Raw genomic sequence first — 22,406 nt, forward strand, 5'->3', positions numbered from 1 at the left:
TATCTATACTTTATAAAGCTACAATATGTGAAAGTATGTGAAACTATTGAGAAGTAATTTTGAATGTGGTGGCCGCTGTTGCAGATGGAAGCATTTGTATTGAATATTTTCAATATTACACGCTCTTTCATGTAAATATGACAACCTCGTCCACAGGCTTTGTTATATTCCCGTCATATACAGAAACAACAGGTCCTGGGATCGAGGTTGTTGTATACCACTCATTCGAGAGAGTAAATTCCTAGACTTTTTTTAAACTTCTCTCAGGAGTAATTGCGTTCGACGGAAAGAGAATTTCAATAAGGAAAAAGCAAACATTCCCCATAACGATACCTAAGACATCGAACCTAAACAAGAATTTATAGATTAAAAAGGAATTATTTTCTCAGAATTCAGGAGTTTGCAGGAGTGTTCAGGAATGGTGATCACTCTATATATAATCAAGATTTTGTAAGCTATAATTTCTTACATGATTATAAAAATAACAAAAATACCTTGTTCACACGAAAAACGTAACTTAAACCAAAGTTTGAAGTTGATTGGCGCGTTAGTTACATTTTGTAGTCAACAAGCAAGGTTTACGCCCCTCTTCATTTCACCGCCAAGCGTAACAGGGCGTTCCAGGTACTCAATGGAACATTTATGACTTCAAAATTCGATCATGAAGATAGATGTTTATTTTACCGCAGAGACATGGTTGAGAAAAACAGGAAGAAATATCAAAATTCTTCCATGTGTTACAAAGATACATTCATAAGAAATTACATTATACAATTTCGTCCTGGGAGATCTTTGAGATAAACCTCAAAATTTAGTACTTTCGAGGTTTATCTCAAAGAGCTGTGGGGACGAGAATGGACTTTATACAATTTACGCTGAATTATTGGCGAGAGAAATAAAACTGATATTAGTATGTGGATTTATAAAATAAAGTAAACAACAATTTCGTGAACTTAATAGATATAAAAATAAAAATAAAAATAAATGTATATATATACAATTAAATATTTAGCTGTTGGGAAATTTAAGTGTGCTGTGGCTAAACTTAAAAACAATATGTCCATCAAAAATATTTTGTGAAAAAATTGGGTTTTGTCTACTGGTGTCTACCGGTGGATAAAAATATTATCTGATAACCTCTAAAAAGAGGAATTTGGAGCCTACTTTTATACGTATTTAAGCAAATGAAAATATCGAAATGTTTATACCTCATCCCGGATTCAACATTACCATCTGTTTGACAGAATAAGTGAAATCACACAATGTAATAAAAATTCTATTTCAATTGTCACTACGCTGTAGCCAACAGGATGCAAAGTTCCTATTTTTGCACACGCAAAGGAGAGTGTCAGATTCGCTATCAGCATTCTTCAACGCGTCTTCGAAACAAAAATTACATTTGTCTTTTTACTTATTCTATTAGCAGTTGGCTATTGGAATATCCGTTTAACATTTTTATTACATACTACATCCCAGGAATTATTTTAACTGACAAAGCGTTCTCACATGGTGGAAAATTTTGTCACGACTCGTCTTGAAACGAGATTCAAATTACCTAATTGTTAAAAGCCGAGTAACAGTTTTATATATTTCAAAATGGCGATAAACTTAGAAAATAATGTTTTTTAAACAATAACCTCAAAATCAGTAAAAAGTGACTGCAATAAAGAAATAAGAAGAACTGACTGTCCTTTAGGGCGACTTTTGGCAAATGGAAAATAAATGGTTGAAGAAAAACGACCTGCTGACAAAGTTTTGTCAGTTGCTAAGCTTTTGATTAAATTTTAAATGTACCATTCCTTGTGAATATCTCGTAAAACCTCAACAAAAAAACATTAAAGACAAAAAATTTATAAAAATAAAATTTGACGGTAAAAAAATATGCTGTATGAAAAAAAAAACGTATAAATTTTAGGATTTTACAAAATTAATTTTCGCGAGTGACAGAAAGTAGCAAATTTCGCGCGAATTGATTTTTTGACAAAGACAGTTTTACCTTTCAATCAAATCACCACTAAAAATGTATATCGATATCATTTTTTTTTTGTGCTTGAAAAAAAAAATGAATTTCGCGGAATTAAAGTTAGCGGTTTATAAAAACCATGAAATTTCGCAAAATTTAATCTCTCAACTTTGCGAAAGTTTTTGACAACACCGCACTGCATGATCCTAATTGTGCTAACACGTCAAAATTTGAAAATTTAAGAAAAAGCTTCGACCAAAAAATTACTCGGTACTAAACCGCATTTTCCATTCAAATAGCCAACCCACCAGTTCATATCTATCTCTTCCAATTTATACAAAATATCGCCTCGTTTGAACGAAAGGTCGTCTTTATCCTGGCCAGCACAATCATACAAACCCAAATATATATCCTCCATCTGGAATTGCTTGTCAGCTGAAACATTAAAAAGCAATAGAGCAATTTGACAGCAAAGATCTCTTTTTATTTACAAATTGCGACACTGCTACAAGGTATCTTGCGAATTTTTCAAACATTTTCCCAACCTAGTTTCCAGGGCTTGTTAGGCTTTTTATGTCTGGATAGTCTGATCAAATATAAAAAGTCTAAACAGCCCTGGGGAGGGGGTTGACTTTTTTAATTTTTATTTTGCTCTAACTTTTAGCCATGTTATAAGGGTTCTTAAGCACACACATCATACACAAGAAAAATTCCAAGGCGCCATTACAACGAAATGTGAAAAAACAAAATCAACATTGCGCAACATTTAAACTTGAAGGGAGGAAGAATTTAAGAAACTGAAAAGAAAACGAGTTATCAGGAGTGAATGAACGCAGCAAAACAAGACAAAACTAGACTAGTTTTTATTTGTTTTAGGGTTTCAGGGGTTTTCTCCACAGGCTGACGGTTATTCAATGATGGAATATATTCAATGATTTTAAAACAATCTATTTAAGGGAAGAGGTTTAGGTGAAAACAAAACTTGGCGGAATTGGCTTTAATTTCTGATTTTATGTTTCAAGGTTTTCCAAGGTTTGACAGACACCCTGGCACAAAAAAGGGAGGATCTCTTCGCAAAATAACTAACATGACAGTATATACTGACCTGGCGTCGAGTGATTCATCGATGCGCTGGTTGGTGGAATCGGTGGGGCACCCTTTTGTGTAGCTGCATAAATAAACAATAATTAAACATAGAGGACGTTGGCTCTTATCTTATTCTTGGTAAACCATTATTCACGTCATTCCACGTCTGTTTTTTTAAATTAGTTTTTTAACAGCTTCGTGTAAAAATGAAAACACGTGCGAGATAAAAGACATATCATGAAGTAATGGAGAGGTATGCAATAAAAACAGAAAAAGAGTAGAGAGATCAACACACAGATATAAATCCACTTACGTCGTCGCGGTGGAATATGTGCATTCTCAACTGTCGGTGCATGTAAAGGAGATCTGCTAGGTAATGGCGCTATGAAAAAAAAAGATTCGTCATAGTGCTTAACTATCCATAAGAATAATTCTACACAGCATCTACAAAACGATAACGATTTGTACTGAATACTGCTCACCTGCTGGTGCGGGTGTTGGTACATTTTGATTCATTTGACCAGGAATGAATTCGTACATTTCTCCCGCAGTTTCTTGTGGTTCTGTAGTGAAAAATATAAACATACTGTATTCTTTATTTTCGTCTATATTTTAAATTAAAGTTCATTTTACGCCAGCCTTCACCTTCTCACAACTACAACGTCATTGGAAGCATTTCATCTTTATTTAATTGACTCTATGAATCCAGCTATAATCTTTAAATCAAAACTCGCGTGTCTATATTGCTAAGAAAGCTTAATAAAGACAATGTTTGTACAAAGTCGCACATACAAAGATATTGTACATCCCTGCAACAATAAAACCATATGCTTCCTGTTTGAGACAGTTGTACATGGGTCATTTTTAAACCCTATTATTCCGAGGTCAATATTATCTCCTGATATTTCTGACAATTGCTGACTGGAATATCCCCCCCCCCAAAAAAAAAAGCTCTTATTACCATCTAAAGCCTAATTTCCTGATGTTCTTCTGACATACAAAAGATAGGAAATTTTGGCAAACTTTGAAACTTCTTAATAATCCCTCACTTTCCCTCAGTGTGCAACTTTGCACGCCAGCTTCACAACTGTTGCGATGAAATCAAATCAAACATAGGTTGCACAACCCCACTGTAATATTGGACGCTTGACACGCTTTTGTGTTCCAACTGAGTTGCACAACCCCACTGTAATATTGGACGCTTGACACGCTTTTGTGTTCCAACTGAGTTGCACAACCCCACTGTAATATTGGACGCTTGACACGCTTTTGTGTTCCAACTGAGTTGCACAACCCCACTGTAATATTGGACGCTTGACACGCTTTTGTGTTCCAACTGAGTTGCGCAACCCCACTGTAATATTGGACGCTTGACGCGCTTTTGTGTTCCAACTGAGTTTCCAAGACGCAACGATTAAAAAAATTTGATAGGAACTAATATTAAAGCACAACAGTAGTAACACCATGTCTGGAGTTGTAGATCCCTAGCAAGGTTTCTTATATAAAAAGTCGATTTTATCCAACAATTTCGTTATGATTTTACATAGAAATTTGCAATAACTACATCTCACCTTCAGGTAGAAGTTTCGTAGGGGGAGGAGGTAGCATATCTGGTTGTACATCATCATACAACTCTATAAAGTAAATTAAGATTATTTGACTTTCAAACAAGAAACACGATTCCCCTTTCTTTATGCTTGTTTATAACGGAAATTTTGAATCTAAACGTTTTTAAAGTTCATATTTATGAAAATAAAGATAGATAAGAAGAACGAAAAAATAAAGCCAAAAATGTTTATCGAAAACGTAAATTGCTTATTTTTATTAAGAATAAGGTAAAATATAATGTCTAATCCCCCTTCTTATAAAATAAATTTCGAACACTTTCAAAATCCATAGAACGCCGTCCACCCCACGCGAGCCATCATTATTTCCCTTTAAACCTCTTACATTTTTTGCAACAATGTAGTTTTAGTACAAACCTTGCGCTGGTTCATTGGTTGAGGCTACATCGTCATAAAGTTCTAGAAATAAAATAACACGCATTTTATATATACCTATTAGTAATTTTATTTATTACTCTACTATATTTACTTATTCCACAATTTGGAGTTCCAATGGTGCCCAAGTCATGATCCCAAGTGATGGTTATATGTCACCATTCACCTAACCCTGGGTTTTCGTTAGGCCTTGGTGTAAAGGCATAATTTAGCATGTATTTTTTGCAGAAGTCAGCAGATTTCGTATAACATGAGATAATTCAATGTCACCTATCAACACATATTTTGCTAGAGGGTATTTTAAGATCATTTGCACCTTTGTTGAAAAACATAGCATTACTCGCTTAGATGAATCTAGGGGTGATTTCAGAAACTGATGTTTATTATTTCAGAAAGTTTTATGGTGGTCCAATGCTTATAATAGTCATTACTCCAAAAAAAACCTGCAGGATAAAGAAAGTGCATTGTGATCAAATTTATATACCTTGTGGTGGGTCTGAAGGTGGAACAACTACGTCATCGTATAATTCTATATAAAAGAATTAACTGAACTTTAAAAAATGCTACTTTGGTACGTCGCTAAACACTCTTTTTTAATTCATCATACTGGCTTATTATATATACTGGTTACATTTGCTCCTCATCTTTGGAATTCTTATTAGGGTGAATCATCCTCAGTAGAGAAATCATTGGGAGTTAAATATGACAAAATTACATTAGCATTAAAAGCAACACGCTTACCTCCACATATATCTTCCACGCGCGCACTTCCACTGCCATCATTACTGTCTTTCTCCTGGTGTTCACCTGCAACTTGATTGACCATTCCCATCTGTGATGAAGTTAATGTTTTACTAGTGACTGCGCATATATGCTTCCTCCATTGCTCAAGATCTTCTTGGTATTCTGCTTGAAACTACAAAAGATAATCACAACCAATTATAATCTAACAAGCACTTTACAGCAAAACACTATAAACACAGTGAGAAATGTGGGTCAACGTAGCTAAACACAACTAATTCATGAAACTAGTGATTCCTCCTTTTCCTGAAAAGAAATTGCTATGTACCTTTTTCACTTAAAAAAAGGGAGCGCCCGCCATCATATTGAAATTTCACCCAGAGCTTTTTCACCAGTCCCTGCAACATTTAGGGTTATTACCCGTAAAAAAACATTCGCTGTCTTAAACATTCACAGCCTTGAACCCTTTTTTCATCGTTTTAATGTTATTCGTCTGCTTTCTTGAACTTTTAAGATTTATAAATTCAAGTTCCAAAGAACTAATTCGAATGGTCATTTTTAAACATGGTCCACAGAGTTGCAAAAAATGTGTATATCAAATAAAAACCGAAAGTTTAGGTGAAAATGCCTAAAAAGGTTTGAAGCTATTATACAGCCATTTCCTATCAATAACCAGAAGCTAAACTGATACTACGTTATTTCTTTCAGAAAAAATAAAATGACAATATTCATATTAATTTCTTGCCATTCCAGAAATAATAATCCAGGACAATTTCCTGAAGTGACTTCACCAGCAATACCAGCAAAGAAGATTTTTACAAAATTTGACAAAATATCACTATATCTTCCATTGACCACCACTGGTAGTGCGAGATGTTAACTGTATCCGTATTCTTAAGGTATAAATATATCATTTGACATTTACATTTATGAGGCTTTATATTGAACACTTATCAGGGCCTCCATTTATACCTACATACGTGTTAGGGCTTATTTGATTGACAAGACAAAAGCAAGATACAAAACAAGGACATATTCTAGATTTTACAGAAATATACAAATGTTTTTAAGGAGCATTAAGATAAAAGCTCCCTGTTTCACAAAACCCTCTTTAATCTACTGATTTAAGGTTAATTCATTTCATAACTTCATAACTTCTTCGACCTACCATATAATTATCTCGACTTTTATCGTGTGATTCAAGAACGAAAAGAAAGCCTTTATCCTTTGGTGGAACTGTAAACACATAACCCGGTAAAATGATGACGCCGGTTTCTTTGTTATCTGTTTCTGATTTAAAGTAAAACAAGAATTCATCTTTCAAGATACAATAACGTCGGTGCCATTTTGTCAAGACTCTCTTCTTGTGTTTAGTAAGATAACCTGGGATAAAAATGGTAACGTTATATATCAGAGTTTAGATATAGGTACAGGGCTATAATCTCCACTGATTTCTAGACATATAATCCTTGAAGAAATAACAAACTTAACTAATCGTTTCATTTATGTTACAAACAGAAGACCAAAAAAATGACAGATAATGTAAATGTCTTTAAGCTGAAACAATACCTGAAAATGTAGCTGAAGCTCTTAACTCAGTTGGTGAACAATTTTCAAATATTTTAACTTTCTTTGTTAATGCTTCATATGATATTGTGCTTTCTTCTGCAGCTACATCAGGCATTGTAGTTTTTGTCTGTTCTACTTTACCTGTTTCAAAGGAAAAAAAAATTATTCCTAATACACGTTTTTTCTAAGAAAGAAATTTTAAAAACATTTACTAGTGCATCTTATTAACTCAGAAATATTAAGGTACTTTGGGGGAGCTTTAGATTATGCACTGTCTTAATATTGCAATCGCCCTACACAATTTTGAATGCCCAAATTTTAACTAAAAAGATGACTTGAAAGTTCAATTATCAATTTTTGATAATTATCCTGTTATTGTGAAAAACACTTTTGACTATTTAAAAATTAGGTAAAAAATCCAGATTTTCTGCTCAAAAAAATTTATACTATTATATCTATGCCATACTTGCTGGAAGTTCATAGTCATCATCATCATCTTCTTCCTCAACTTTTAAATTTTCTTTCTCAGCATGTTCTAAAGGAAACATTATGACAACCACCATAGAGAAAAGAGTTTTTCTGGCGCCCAAGTAGTTTGAAGCTGCTTTGTGAGTTATTATTTTAATATTTATTTATTTTTTTTATTTATCACCAAAATACATAAATAAAATAGCAAGATGCCAATTAAAAAATATAGACTGATGTTTTTTTAAACAAACAGAAACATACCTGCACTCGAGATTTTGGGGGATCCTTTTGATTCAATTTTTGGTGAACTCTTGCCTCCATCATTCATATCCACATATGCACTGCCAGTGCTCATTGTACTGACTTGTCTTGCTGGCTTCTCAACTAGAACAAGTGAAAATTAATAACTAAATTTTACCACAAAAAGTCTTGAACAAGAATTTATAATCATTGAAAAACGTCCATACTTAAGTACTTTTTGTGTTTCAAATTTTTTGGAGATTTCATTTTGTTGTTTAGGTTAAAATTAAATGAATTACACCTTCTATCTTCATTTTACTTTCCCTTTTCCATTTTTATTCTTAAGCTAACAGAAGTTTTCATCTGAGAGCAGCTGAACAAACATATGGCGATTCTTTAGAAAAGAAAATCTTTTTTATAACAATGGGACTGTATTATTAAAATTTAAAGCAAGCATGAAATATTTTAATACACCAATCCGATATCTCCCGGGACTGTGCAGGAAAAAGGGTCTAGGGAAAAGTTAGTGTACATAAATTTCTAGCGCCTTTGGTAGTTTTGAAGCTCAAGCTGCGAAGAGTGGTTGTTATTTTTGGTTGCAGCTTTTATTTTAAGTTATAATTTGCCATGGATTACGAAATGGTCAATAAAATGAATGTGGATGAGTTAAAGATGTTCCTTAGGCTTCGTGGTTTAAAGGTTTCCAGTAGAGAGGCTGAATTGGTAGCTAGAGTGTTTGTTGCTGCCGAGACCAGTGTTCCACTTGTTAAAACAGCACAGTAAGTAGAAGGTCAACTAATGCAAGAATATCAAGCCAAACTCCTACATGGTGAGGTGCTACTACCTGATCCCAATTATTTAAAGCTTGTTTGGAAGTGAAATGTCCTTATTCGGTTAATTTTTTGTCACATGAATATCCACGATTCTCCTTGTCTTACTTAACCAATGTTGATGGGGAATTTAAGCTTAAAGGATCACATAAGTATTTCATTCAATGTCAAATGGAAATGGGTGTTACAGGTTGTCAACATTGTTATTTTTTTATATGTACTCCACATGGATACATTTTGAACAAACTGGCTTTTAATGAAGAGTACTGGAATGATTTAAAATCTACATTCAGTGAGTTTTACGATCATTATTTAACCTCATTTTACAGCTCATAATATGGCCCAAAAGAACGGTTACTTTTATAGCCACAATTGTTTTAGCAAGTGGCAATTGCTAACACTCCTGTGGTCTATAGTATGATTCCTATGAAGAAATTTGATAGGAGATCTAGGTTCAAATCCTGGCAGGAGTGTCACATATCAAATTACATTGTTTTCTATATATAAACTTTTTCCTTGTTACTTTTTTTTAAAAAAATTTTTATAGAATTATAATTTTATAGAATTTGTGAGAAGTTATTACAGTACTGTAATAGCCTTGATAATGTTTTTTTTTAAGATTAGTGGCTATAAAAATAGCCGTTTTATTAGGTGTCCAAAATTATTGGTCTTCTTTCTTCTTCTTTTTTCTCACTGATAAGAGGTGGTTTAAGATTGCAAAGTGCTGCACAGGTTCGAACAATATCATCAGCATGGTGTAGCATGGTGATTGGCAATACACCCTTTAAAATTCTGTGCGTTTTAATTCTGTTGATGACACGTTCAACATGGATACGAAGGTTGAACACATCTTTTGTACGTTTACATTCACTTGCTGTCATCTGAGCTTTAACTCTTCCACCTGGTGGAACAATGAGTGTGCAATACCTTAACATAAGTTCTTCTCTAATTTGAAAAAAAAAACCTATCAGCCATTATTTCATCTCTTCTCTCTCCGATAAATCAAAAACCCCGCTATCGTTACAGATAAATTTATCTGAAGCTCTTCTGGTGTAACAATCTGACAAAAACGTGATATAGCCAGTTGGCGATAATCCAACCAAAAATTTGATAGTGTTATGGCTTTTGTAATCAGACCAGGTTTAAGATTATAAATCTAAAGCTTTGGGTCGTTCAATGAACAGCTGGGTACAATCAATTATCCAAGGTATATTATGATGGCCAGCCTTGCTATATATTTAAGGTAAATGATCTCTGATAGCTTCCAGTGGAAGCCAGTTAACAAGAGTATCACCAAGAAAAATTCTCAACACTCTGATCCAAGTTTTAAACATGTTGGACAAGTGGTGTGCGGAATACCAAATCTACCAGCCAAATCTTCATTTAACAATCCCAATCTCAGCCTCATTAAAGTTAAAAGAAGCTCATCTTTAATGGAACGTTTTTTAGGTCCTAAAAAAGTCTTTTTAACTTTACTGGAAACAATATGAGACTTAGGACCCCTCCAGTATTTAACTTTTGACAAGTGAGGCTCGACCAAGGAAAACAGAGAATTAAACTCAGCAATTGTGGTAATACTGGTGTAAAAGTTCATTTTTTTATCACTTGTAATTTTTCTCCAGGTAAAAATAGATGCTTTGGTTGTATTAAATACAAGGTTCCTTTTTAAAACTTTGTTTTGCAGTGATAACAAGTTGATTTTCTTATTTAAAGACTGGAGGAGATTATCTTTATCTTTGCAACCAAGTCATTCCTTTTTGTTTTCTGAATAATCATGGTCTGACAAGACAGGAGATAAAAACGGTTCACTGAGAGATAATAAGCTACTGAAATCACCGGGTGATGTGGAGCTACCAGGTTCATCAAAGAAGGAATTGTCATTATGTTCATTATATCTTTTAGGTTTAGATGTACGGCTTAAAGCCATAATTAATAATAAAGATCTGTTTACATTCTACTAGCAGAGGCTAGTTAAGAAGATGGCAACTGGAACAATCACGATGGCACAAAAGTATGGATTGCCCCAACTTTCTGAAGATGGGGATTTTGATGCATGGGTACATGATCTGGAATTATGGGAAGTAGTTACAGAACTTCTGAAGAAGAAACAAGGACCAGTTGTTTATTTGAGTTTAAATTCAAAAGTACGTCAGGCATGTTCAGATGGTTTAAATAAACTTGTTAATAAATTAAAGAAACTTTGTGGTATTACTGAAGATCAAGCAATGTTTAATGCTTACGAAAAATTTGAAACCTTTCATCGTTCCAAGACAATGTCGATTGGTGATTATAAATGAATTTGAGCAGCTGAATCAAAAACTTAAGGGTTTCAAAATTGAGTTACCAACTGCAGTTCTTGCATATCAACTTCTAAAAAATGCAGATTTACCGAAAGCACAAGAAAAACTAACATGTGCTATGGTTCCTACCCTCACATATGACTCTATAAAAAAACAGATAAAAGCCATTTATGATCAATGTGTTGAAAGTGAAAGTAGTACAGACAGTTATGATATTGGTGTTGAGCAAGAAGTACTATATGGTCAACAGTTTGACAGACGACGTTTTAAACATTGGCACACTCGTGGACGTGGCAGAGGTGGTAAATATTTCAGTGCTAAAAGAAGCCAGTACAACCCTGATGGTCCTGATGGACATCCATTGCAATGTCACCGTTGCAAATCTGTAATGCATTTCATGAATGACTGTCCTGATAAGAATAAAGGAAGCAAAGGACAGGATGAAGTACATGTGCAGTTTTTTGCAAAGGGTGTGGAACAATGCTTTATGGAGCAAGTCATGTGTTAGTCTTTGAATTGTGCTTTACTAGACTCAGGATGTTCATCAACAGTTTGTGGTAAAAATTGGCTTGACTGTTACATAGGTACTTTGCCAGAAGGGACAGCTTTAGCTGAAAGTAAGAGTAACGAGTCCTTTAAATTTGGGCCAGGTGGAAGCTTCCCCTCAGTTAAACAAGTTAATATCCCTGTTAATATGGCTGTAATGCAACCCCATATCTTACTGATGTTGTTGATTGTGAATTACCATTATTGTTATTAAAACAGAGTCTGAAAGCAGCTAATAGCCAACTTGATTTTGTTAATGATAAAGTGACTATGTTTGGAAGACACATTCTTTTACATCACACGTCAAATGGCCATTACTGTATACCTCTTACACCTAAGCAAGTTGCTGTAAACAAAACATCTCAGGGTGAAAATGACACCAGAGTTATATTCACAGTCAACGATCTCACTGTAAAATCACCTGAAGAAAAATGCAAAATAGCTATAAAGCCACAAGCAGTTTGGACATCCCATAGACAGCAGCAAACTGAAAACTCTTCTCCAAGATGCAAATGTTATAGATAAAGAATTATTTCAGGAAATTGACAATGTTACAAACTCTTGTGACACGTGCAGTAGATATATGAAGGCTCGATCAAGGCCAATTGTCTCACTACCAATGGCCTCAGATGTCAATGAGTGCCTTGCCATGGACCTAAAATTCATGACAGTTAATCATAAAAAGTTAACCATACTTCATATGATTGATGTATTACAATTATCAAATATTATCTAAGAATTAGGAAATTATGGTACACGCAATTCTCAAACACTTGGTTGCTATTTTTGGCACACCAAACTTGATTTTTTCAGATAATGGAGGGGAGTTCAACAATAAGCTCTTAAGAGATGTAGCAGAACTTTTAAACACAAGAGTTTAAACAACAGCAGCAGAAACTCCATGGTCAAATAGTGTATGTGAGCGTCATAATGCCATCCTGGAAAATATGATTTTGAAAATTGTTGACAACACTAGTTGTGCCAAGAATGTGTTGCATAATAACCGTGGATTCAGTCCCAACCAGCCTGTATTTGGACGCAATCCAAATCTTCCATCTATGCTTACAGCCAAGCCTCCTGCTCTTTGAACAGTTACACCCAGCCAATTAATTGCGAATCATCTGAATGCCCTGAATGCTGCTCGCAAGCATTCATTGGAAGTGAATCTTCAAGGAGAATTAAAACAACACTCAGTTATCAAACACAGACATCTACCAGCAAAGATTTTTACAATGGTGAATTGGTATACTATAAGCGACGTGGAGAGAAATAGTGGAGAGAACGTGGAGTAGTCCTTGGCATTGATGGAAAACAGGTCCTTGTTAAACATGGAGGAACTTACGTTCGAGTAAGTCCTTGTCGCTTGCAATCAGTGAAGGGACACCATAGTTGTCAGGAAAGCACAAGTGGAAACCCTCAAGTAAAGAAAAATACAACCAAAAAAGAAGATTGTGTTGGTGCGATTTCAAACAGTGTAGTGAATGGATTGCTTGAAAATGTAAACGATTTGGATATCAACACATCGTCAGAAGTTGTACTTGATGACATTCCTAGTGATCATGCCGTAAATGCAAATGAGATCCCTGCTATTTTCCATGCTCAGGTTGAAACAACACATAAATCAAGCATTGAGCAAGAAGTTGCTAACACACCTTGCAATGAACAGTCATTGATAGTAACCCTTCCAAAAGTCAGGAACAGGGTTAGGTTTATTGATCCTGATACTAATACACTTGCTGAATTTATGGTTGCTAGTCGTGCTGGTAAAGTAGGAAAATCTGGAGTTGGAGCATATAAGAATTGGTTGAATGTCAAAAATGTTAAAACCAAAGCAATGAAATCAATTGACATTGAAAACATTTTGGATTGGGAAAAGGTAAACACAAAGTCAGTATATAATGTAGAAACGCGTCTTGTGTGTAATATTGGTGCAACCCATGAATGGAGAATTCACAGTCTTGATATTAAAGCTGCGTTTCTTCAAGGTGCCAAGATTGATAGAGCCGTAACACAAACAAGCTGTGGAAACTAAAAACACCTGTTTAAGGCTTGTTCGACGCAAAACGTGCTTGGTATGAGACATTATCTAACGAATTCGATAAAGTTGGAGCTACAAGAAGCATTTATGACAATGCATTATTTTTCTGGAGAAAAGAAACTTCACTCGAAGGTGTAATTTGCTGTCATGTTGATGATTGCTTCTTCGTTGGAAGTGATTTGTTTCATGACACTGTCATTGCACATTTACGTAAGACATTCTCATATAGTAAAGAGAACTCAAAGTCGTCTAACTTTTTGGGATTAGAAATTAAACAAGAGCGTGGTGCAGCATTTATTCATCAACATAATTACATTAGTAACATTCCACCAATTAATTTGACCAATGATACGTCTATAATTCCACTTATAAAATATGAAGCATGTCACTTAAAAGCCTTAGTTGGTCAAATTCAATGGGCAGCAAAACAAACTAGATCTGATGCTGCTTACGTTGCCTGTGATTTAAGCACTCGCATTAAACATGGAACAGTTGCTGATTCTCGTAGAGCTAACAAGCGGCTCAAACATCTGCAGCAAACTGAAGTAAAGATTGTTATTTCAAATACTGGAGATGTTAAAGCATCATCGCTTGTACTTTTCAGTGATGCATCACATGAAAATTTAATTAATGGCGGCTCACAAGGTGGATTTTTTCTGCTACTGCATGGTGAAAGCAGAATGGCGCCATTTATTTGGAGATCTCACAGGTTAAAACCTGTAGTTAAAAGCGCCATGGGTGCGTAAACCATGGCTCTCGTTGGCCAGAGCCATAATTAAAGAGATTTTTTCAGTTAATAAACCAATTATCTGTATATCAGACAATAAATCGCTTGTGGAGGCAGTAAATAATACCAACGTAATAGAAGATAAACGATTGTATATTGATATTTGTGCACTTCGTGAGATGGTCGAAAAAGGAGAAATCGGGGAACTCATTCTTACGAAAGGCACTGCTTCAGCTGAAAACCTGCTTCGTATACTATCCGGCAGAGAACAGTTGAAATAACGTTATGTTTTGGTTAATTAGAACAAATATAACAGTATGCCAAATGACACTTCCAAATGTTTGACAACATTGTCTTTAAAAACATTCTTACATTGTGTTCCTGCTTCTTGCAGTTTCTTTTGTTGAACATACTTTATGGTTTTGTTTTATTGAGACAGAATGTAGTGGCAAGATTGTCATTATGTTCATTATATCTTTTAGGTTTAGATGTACGGGTTAATGCTATAATTAAGAATAAAGATCTGTTTACAGGAATTGGCATCATCAGTTAATGATGATCTTCACCTTTTTGAACAAGGGTGACGGACAAGTGTTCGTTTCACTGGAGCTGTGTTATAGCCAAGATGCAAAGATGGATCAGCGTGCTGAGGTGTTGGTTTACCATCAACAAAATGAAGTAAACAGACTCTATCACTTGGCTTTGGTAACCAGGAAGTAATTTTGGCAGTTGTTCTATTCATTAATTTAACCCATCTCTGTCTTCGAACTTGGTACAATTTAGGCCCAAGAAAACAATACAATCAAAAAGGTGGGGGGCATGAGCAGTCTGCTCTTTTTTCCCAGCATGCATTTCGCATTCTAAATTCAACAACTTGTCAAGTTTCCTCTTTTTATTAAAACACTTGACAACAGCAACACTTGTCATTGTGATGGACCCATACTGATTGTTACTACAAAATAAATTAAAGTATATGCACCAAATTACTTTAATTGCAACAAAAATGGCTTCTTCCAGCCTTCCAGCGTACACTAAAACAAATTCCTGTGTACACTAACTTTGTCCTAGACCCCTGACAGGGCATTAAAATCAAAACGGGCGGGAACGTCAGGTTGGTGTATTAAGTTCAGACAAAACTGAAGTGACTGAATAATGGTTGATATAACTCTGAAGATAAGAAACTTATACCTTTTTTCTCTGTTTTCCAGAACTTATTTGGCTTTGATTGCTCTACAGCTTGGGCTTTAACAAATCCAGTGTCTTTTATATTACCCAACTTTTCAATCATCATGTTTAATTTCTCTATAGTTTCTTGTCTCTCCATATCTGCACTGGGAGATAGATTCTCTCCCAGCAGTGTTATATCCATGAAATTGATTGTCACTAAAACAAAATAATTTCATATTATTATTTTGTCTTCTCACACTAGAAGCAGGATTGCATTTTCCTGTGACTGGTAAAACCTTTTTCCAGCCTAAGTCAATTTATTTTTGCATCAAGCAATTTTATTAAGCATTCTTTATTATCGCTTATTTCATGCTTAACTTGTGTTGAACTGTATTATATATAATTAAAATTATATTTAAGGTTATGAATAATATTTCCTGAGATACCTTAATAATATTTAACCCTATAGTTTCGTAAATCCTTGTGTGAGTATTTACAAACTCCGTTAAATTGATGTGTTGCTTGACGGTCACTGTAAATGGACAAATATGACTGTATTTCTCAGAAGTTCTTATGTAGCATCCCAATATTTGCATAAACATATTTCTAATTTGAAATAGAAACAAGAAATAACAATCTTCTCAACATAAAAAGGGCAATTACCAAAATAACCGTAGAATTTAAAAATGAACTTACTTTGTAATACTTTGATAACATCATCTGGTGTTGGATTAGCCATTTTGATTGTTTATAATCACTAAGTTCAAAATAATAATTAAGATTTCATTTAAATACAACCAGCACAAATAATAACAGTTTTAGTCTGGATAAGGAATATATAAGTTTTGTCAATAAGTTTGGCTTATGTGCAAGAAAAACTTAGTTGAAAAGGGGCATATTGGCTGTAATCTCTTTTACATCTTGACCTGCTAAGTTCTTAGTACAGGATTATTAATAAAGCTAAAAATATCAATTTTTCAGTTTTTATATCATAAATATTTTAAAAAACACAAGGCGTTTTTGTGAAGTTCAATTTACTAACACAAATTTTCCGTGTCTTCTGCAAAAAATTTTTTGAGAATTTTAAAATCATACATGCTAGAGTAATGGTGTTACTGAGGGGAGGTTTATCACGGTTAATGAGTAGGCTCTCCTTAAGGTTAACTTAAAATCATACTGTCATTGCATAACCTGGTAAAATAACAAAATGATGGAGTCAACAGATGACAAAGACTTTTTACAGGTTAATAGTAAGAAGCAATATCTCAAGTTCTTACACCCTCTGACCTTAAAGTGCTGAATAGTTGCCATAATAAGTTGCATTGCAGCCAACCCCATTAAACTAGTAAACAAGGCCAGAGCATAAGTACTTAGGAATGAGATCTTTAAACTGCAAAAACACAAAGTTTGCAGGTGGAACTAGATACAAACAAAGGGAAGAATGAGTAAGCTTGTTACGTAATTCCATGACAAACGCATCCTAGCCTAGCAAGAAAAGGTAACAATATAAACAATTCTCTCTTAGGAACAATGTTCCTAACAAATCGCTTGGAAAGGAAAATTTTATTAGAAAATTACTAACACTAAAAAACTTGAGGTTTTGGTGAGACTATTTGGTGAGTCGTGAAAACAGGAGCTTTTGCACTAATGTTTATCGTAAATACACCTTTAGTGATGTTTACAATCATTCCTGAAATATTTAAATATTTAATATTTAAACACAGTTTAATTTTGTCACTCTTATATTGTTGTTACAGTTTGCTCAAACTATGTAAATTTCACAAAGAGGTTAAGGGTGAACACAGCAAAGTCTAAAGTCATGATTAGTAGCATTGCAGCCAAGTGTGACCTTGTAGTTGGAAAGTAGCCTTGTGGAGTTTGCAGGAAAGGGGTTGGTAGTAACTCAATTTTTTGTCAGACTTGGGTACATAAGAAGTGCAGTAGTATTGGTGGAAGGTTAAGAGCTGACATTCAGTTTGTATGCAAGCGCTGCAAAGGTGAGATTATAGAGAATGAAGTATTTCCAGCTTCAATGATGTACAACAGTGGCTCGTTAGAGATAGGTAAGAACTTCTGTTACTTAGGTGATATGTTGGGCAGTGAAGGGGGTGTTGGAAGAATATATTACTTGCACGATAGGTTCTGCTTGGAAAAAGTTCAGAGAGTTACTTCCTTTGTTGACTAGCAGAGCCTTGTCAATTGAGTTAAAAGGTAGGTTGTATGAGGCCTGTGTAAGAAGTGTTATGTTGTACAGTAGTGAGACATGGGCAGTGAAGCAGGATGATCTTAACCGTTTAGAAAGGAATGATATGAGAATGGTTAGGTGGATGTGTAACGCCAGTCTGAGAGACAGAAAGAGTTCAGATGAGCTAAGAAGCAGGCTAAGTATCCGTAGAATTAAAGATGTTATCCAGATAAGAAGATTGAATTGGCTTGAAACTTGGAAAGAATGGAGGAGGATAATTGGGTAAGAAAGTGTAGAGACTTAATAGTTCCTGGGGCAAAGCCCAGAGGTAGACCGAGAAAGACTTGGCAGGAGGTTATAAGGACAGACTTGATACAAAGGAAGTTGAGTTTAGATCTAACACAGTCTAGATCAGATTGGAAGAGGGTCATTAATTAACCCTGTCCAACCCATGCTAGCATGAAAAACGGACGTTAGGCTGAGAATGATGATTATGATGGGGTTAACTGTAAAAAAAGAGAAGGCAATATTTTGACTTTTAGCTTCTATTCCCTAACTAAATGGTAGCTTTTGATATTAACCTAATTCCAGCAGTAAAATATACTGCTTGAATCGAATGTTTGAACCTTAAAAAGCACAGGACAGGCATTTTGGGTGGTATGGACAATAATACCTATGAGAAATCATATTTTCTGTGTCTTCACATTCACTTGTTAGACATGTATTACACGTAACTGTTGCATGCCTAAGAATTTTTTATGATATATAATGGCTGAAAAGGTTTGGAAGCAATTGGCCTGTTTCACACTCCAATTGTCTTTGTTATTTTGGTGTGGATGCTGGACTGCTTTACAAGCCTTGATAGAGGTGTGTTATTGTGCGCGTCCTCCTGGGAGAGTTTGATGCTGGCGTTTTTTTAAAAAAAAAATAATAGAAAAAAATAATGAAATGAAAAAGTAACAAGAATTGTTAAAAAAAAGAGAAAAAATAGGAAACAATGAGAAGTTGTAAAAAAGAGAAAAGGAAACAACAACAACCTGTTTAAGACCATAAGTTAGTGTTTGGGATAGGTGTCGGCTGGAGAATAGTGTCTTTATTTTGGGTACACCCACAGAAAAGTTTGTATCGTTTGTTTTTTGCTAGTCCCAGCATTCTCACCCATTCTTGCTAATATCCCTTTACATACATCATGACATCTTTTAATTGAAATACATTTGGTTCTTTATTAATGTGTTTTTCCTGGGAACTTAAAGCAATTAATGTATGTATAAGTAGCTCCTTATTTTGGGTTTATTGGGTGGATTAGATAGATAGAATAAACTATCATTCTTTCTTTTTTGATATTTTTCATGAAAGAGCACTAAAAAAGCAGGGCTACTAATTACAGGACAGGCACTAGACAGGTATCCTGTCTAACCTGAAGATATTGTCATGCTATCACTACTATTTAATGGATAGATTCCAGTGTTTAAAATTTCAGTGGGTTTCTGCTCTGGCATTTGCATTTGCAGGAAAAAGATGAGAGCTCTAGGTAAGGAAAGTAATTATTATTCCACATCTTCTTACTAAGGCATTTTTCGGACTTTAAGGTGACGATATACCTTTTGAGCATGATTTCTTAAGTCGCGATTTTTTTAGCAATAGTTAATCAAAGTTTATTATTCATACATCACCAAAAAGCATTTTTAAACACCTATCAAATGATATAAAAATAATTTGAAACTTTTTAACTCCTGAAAAGTACAGAGACATTTTTGAAACACACCCTGCCTTCATAAAAGCGACTTCATTTACAAAACTACTTCGTTCCCAATTCTCATTCCATGTTCTTTAGAATCATGATAGATGTATGCAAAAACGATTTTTAAAATATTTTCCACAAAGTCCCTGTTTTCGATTTATTTTACTTTTTCTAAAAAATTGTAGATCTTCTGTAGTTTTGTAAAAGAGATTTAAAATGTAATATATAGATGGTATATGAAAAAAAAAACACTACGAAAAAGTGTTTTAAGGATTTTTTAAAATATCATAACTTTCAAGCATACTCATGATGATGGTAATACTTTTACACGTCCGAGGCGATGAATATTCAGAAGGTTGTCTTTTTAAATTTTATTAATCACAAAGACGTGACTGAGAATACCATAAAAAAAATTTATAAGTCGTTTAACATTTTTTTGTGAATTGCAGAAACAGAACAAGATGGGTTACCTTTTTAGAACTGAAAGTGTTTTTTTTTCAGATGGTCATTTCTCTTCGGAAAGGAAATATAATTCATTTTTTAAAAAGTTATACTCAAGAGGATGATAAGTGTTAAAAACATTCACTCTTACTCTTATTCAATTTGAAGTGTGAAAGACCGATCACAAAAAAAGTTAGTTTTTTGGATAAAGTCAATATTCCCTTTCGAAAAATAAATAAATAGTTTCACCATTGGAGAGATCATTGTTTCTTTAGTATAAATGACTAATAAAAAAAATTAGAGTTTTTGATACAATAAAGGTATATCGTCACATTAAATGAATTAAAACTAATCAGAAGGCAATAATCTACACTTGATAATAGTTTAAAACCTCAAGGATGTTTCTTTGAGAAGAAATCCACAGAAAAAGGTGTCTCTTTACTAAATCCTAGCATTTTTTATTGCCACACAAATGCCAGAACCATAAAGAGCTTACTGCTGAAAAGTAAACAAATGATGCACTGGAATTCATGTATATTACAGTAAATACCCCCTTTGCTAAAAAGGCATACAGAAAAATCAAGAAGTAGAAACTCAACAGGGTGTAGACAACAGTGGGGCAATTCAGCGTGCAATTCAGCGATTCGGTTTGACATCATAACAATTTTTTTGGAGGTGAAAAGTTTTCGCATTTTAGATGAAGAGAGTGCAGAGGTAGACACATTTTGGAGTTTTAAGAACAATGTTTTGAAGTTTAAGCACAGATAATTTTTTGGAGCAAAACCTAGATAGCTAAGCATCATTTCCAGACAGATTTTTTTTGTGGTTACCTTTTGTTCACTAATTATTCTTCCATTTCCACATTTTTTAGCATTTTCCCCCCTACGAACTAGGTTTGTTTTCACCCTGCGAAATTTTAAAAATAGCGGATGTAGCACAAATGTGATTTGTCAATTAAGCAAAATGTCAATCATCACTACGAAACAAAGCTGAACCGAATCGCCGAATATGTTCAAACAACAGTAAGGTTGTCAATAATATTCTGAAATTCTGTTAACTTGGGCAGGGATTTGTCTTTTTGTGTGTCCGGGCTAAAGAACCTTACTGTTTCTACTGCACTGTTTTTGCATTTTAGCTACGAATAATTTCTGTAAACTTGAAAAAGCGGAATCTGCCTGGACGCTACTGATGCCTAAAGTCATTTCCTGAATCAGCACTCTTTGTGGTATAGAAAATACATTTGAGTAGTACATACAAAAAAGAAGAACGTAGAAGCATGTTGAGTGTTAGAATTGTTTTATAACCGTAATACATCTGTCACACAGTCACAGTCACATTTGAAATATTGAGTTGACCTCTCTTTTTTTCTTTTCCGAATCGAAAGTTAATCTGAAAGTAGTTTTTTCTCTTTCGCTTTCGGCTACTTTTGTCTTGTCTTCCCAAAAAAAAGCGCAATACCGGATTCCCGATTGAAAACCTGATAAAGTGGGCCCAGAAAAAAAATCTTTGTGCAGGCTTAAATGAAGGGAGAATGACGTACACCCTATTGCAAAGTAGCGTTCCCAAAAATTCTTAAAAATGTTGTATTACCAGGATCAAATTTAATTAAGTTTCTTTCAAACAAGATATGATTTGGTGTCAAACAAACCTCGTTATTATCCGCATGCAAATTAGTAGTGCATTATTTATGATCGACTCAACCTCACTCTTTACACAACGAACTAAATTCTCGAACATTATTGAACATTGTTAGGAACGCTGGGTTGTGAGAACAACAAAGGATTATATTAGGAGGGCTTAATTTGGACAGGAATGTTACTGAGGAATAATGTGGTTTTAGAGGGAGTGGCGATTGAGCTGGATAGTGGGCAAGGTGCATACTAGTCCCTAAGGTTTGTTCACTGATGTCAAAGCCGTTAGCGCTTACTTGACGGCTAACACGCTAGTCTTGGTGTCATTTAGGCAAGAACCCCTGCCTGGGGAAAAGGTTTGGCAGGATGGAAGCGCTCGTTTGGACAGTAGTGGTGAGCCTAGAAAAAGCAAACTCAACAATTGAAAGGCTGTGTTCTTATTTAAAAGAATCGCTAAACACAAAGGATAATGGAAAAAGACCTAAACGTGTAACCTCCTTCCCAGGGCTGTTATTTCACTTTTTAATATTACATTAGCATTGCTTTCTTCCTTGATCACAAGCCATACCAATATCAAAAAGTGAGAAGAGCCCTGCGGATGAGGTTGCTAAACGGAAAAAAATATTTTTATGCGATTAACTTTATTTTTAGAAAACTGAATGTATCTTTAGTTAGTTTCCCACCTCGGTAGCAGAGTGTGAAATATATCACTTGAATTTCTCAAATTTAAATT

At 34.4% G+C, this 22,406-nt stretch overlaps 1 protein-coding gene across 2 annotated transcripts; it reads right to left on the reverse strand.

Moving 5' to 3' along the window:
- Positions 1-654: 654 nt before the first annotated feature.
- On the reverse strand, positions 655-16,453 carry LOC130648922 (src kinase-associated phosphoprotein 2-like). Of its 2 annotated transcripts, XM_057455052.1 has the most exons (14): positions 16,372-16,453; positions 15,697-15,891; positions 8,089-8,211; positions 7,826-7,894; positions 7,360-7,500; positions 6,959-7,173; positions 5,791-5,965; positions 5,534-5,578; positions 5,032-5,073; positions 4,621-4,683; positions 3,532-3,612; positions 3,363-3,431; positions 3,069-3,131; positions 655-2,398 (listed from the first exon to the last, which is right to left on the reverse strand). In XM_057455052.1, the coding sequence occupies exons 1-14, from the start codon at positions 16,412-16,414 to the stop codon at positions 2,202-2,204; spliced, it is 1,521 nt and encodes a 506-aa protein (XP_057311035.1). In that variant the 5' UTR covers positions 16,415-16,453; the 3' UTR covers positions 655-2,201. The 2 variants fall into 2 exon arrangements, with proteins under 2 accessions (XP_057311035.1, XP_057311036.1); XM_057455053.1 differs by lacking the exons at positions 15,697-15,891; positions 16,372-16,453 and adding an exon at positions 8,295-8,478.
- Positions 16,454-22,406: the final 5,953 nt, after the last annotated feature.

The sequence above is a fragment of the Hydractinia symbiolongicarpus genome, chromosome 7, assembly GCF_029227915.1.
Source record: "Hydractinia symbiolongicarpus strain clone_291-10 chromosome 7, HSymV2.1, whole genome shotgun sequence".
NCBI lineage: Eukaryota > Metazoa > Cnidaria > Hydrozoa > Anthoathecata > Hydractiniidae > Hydractinia > Hydractinia symbiolongicarpus.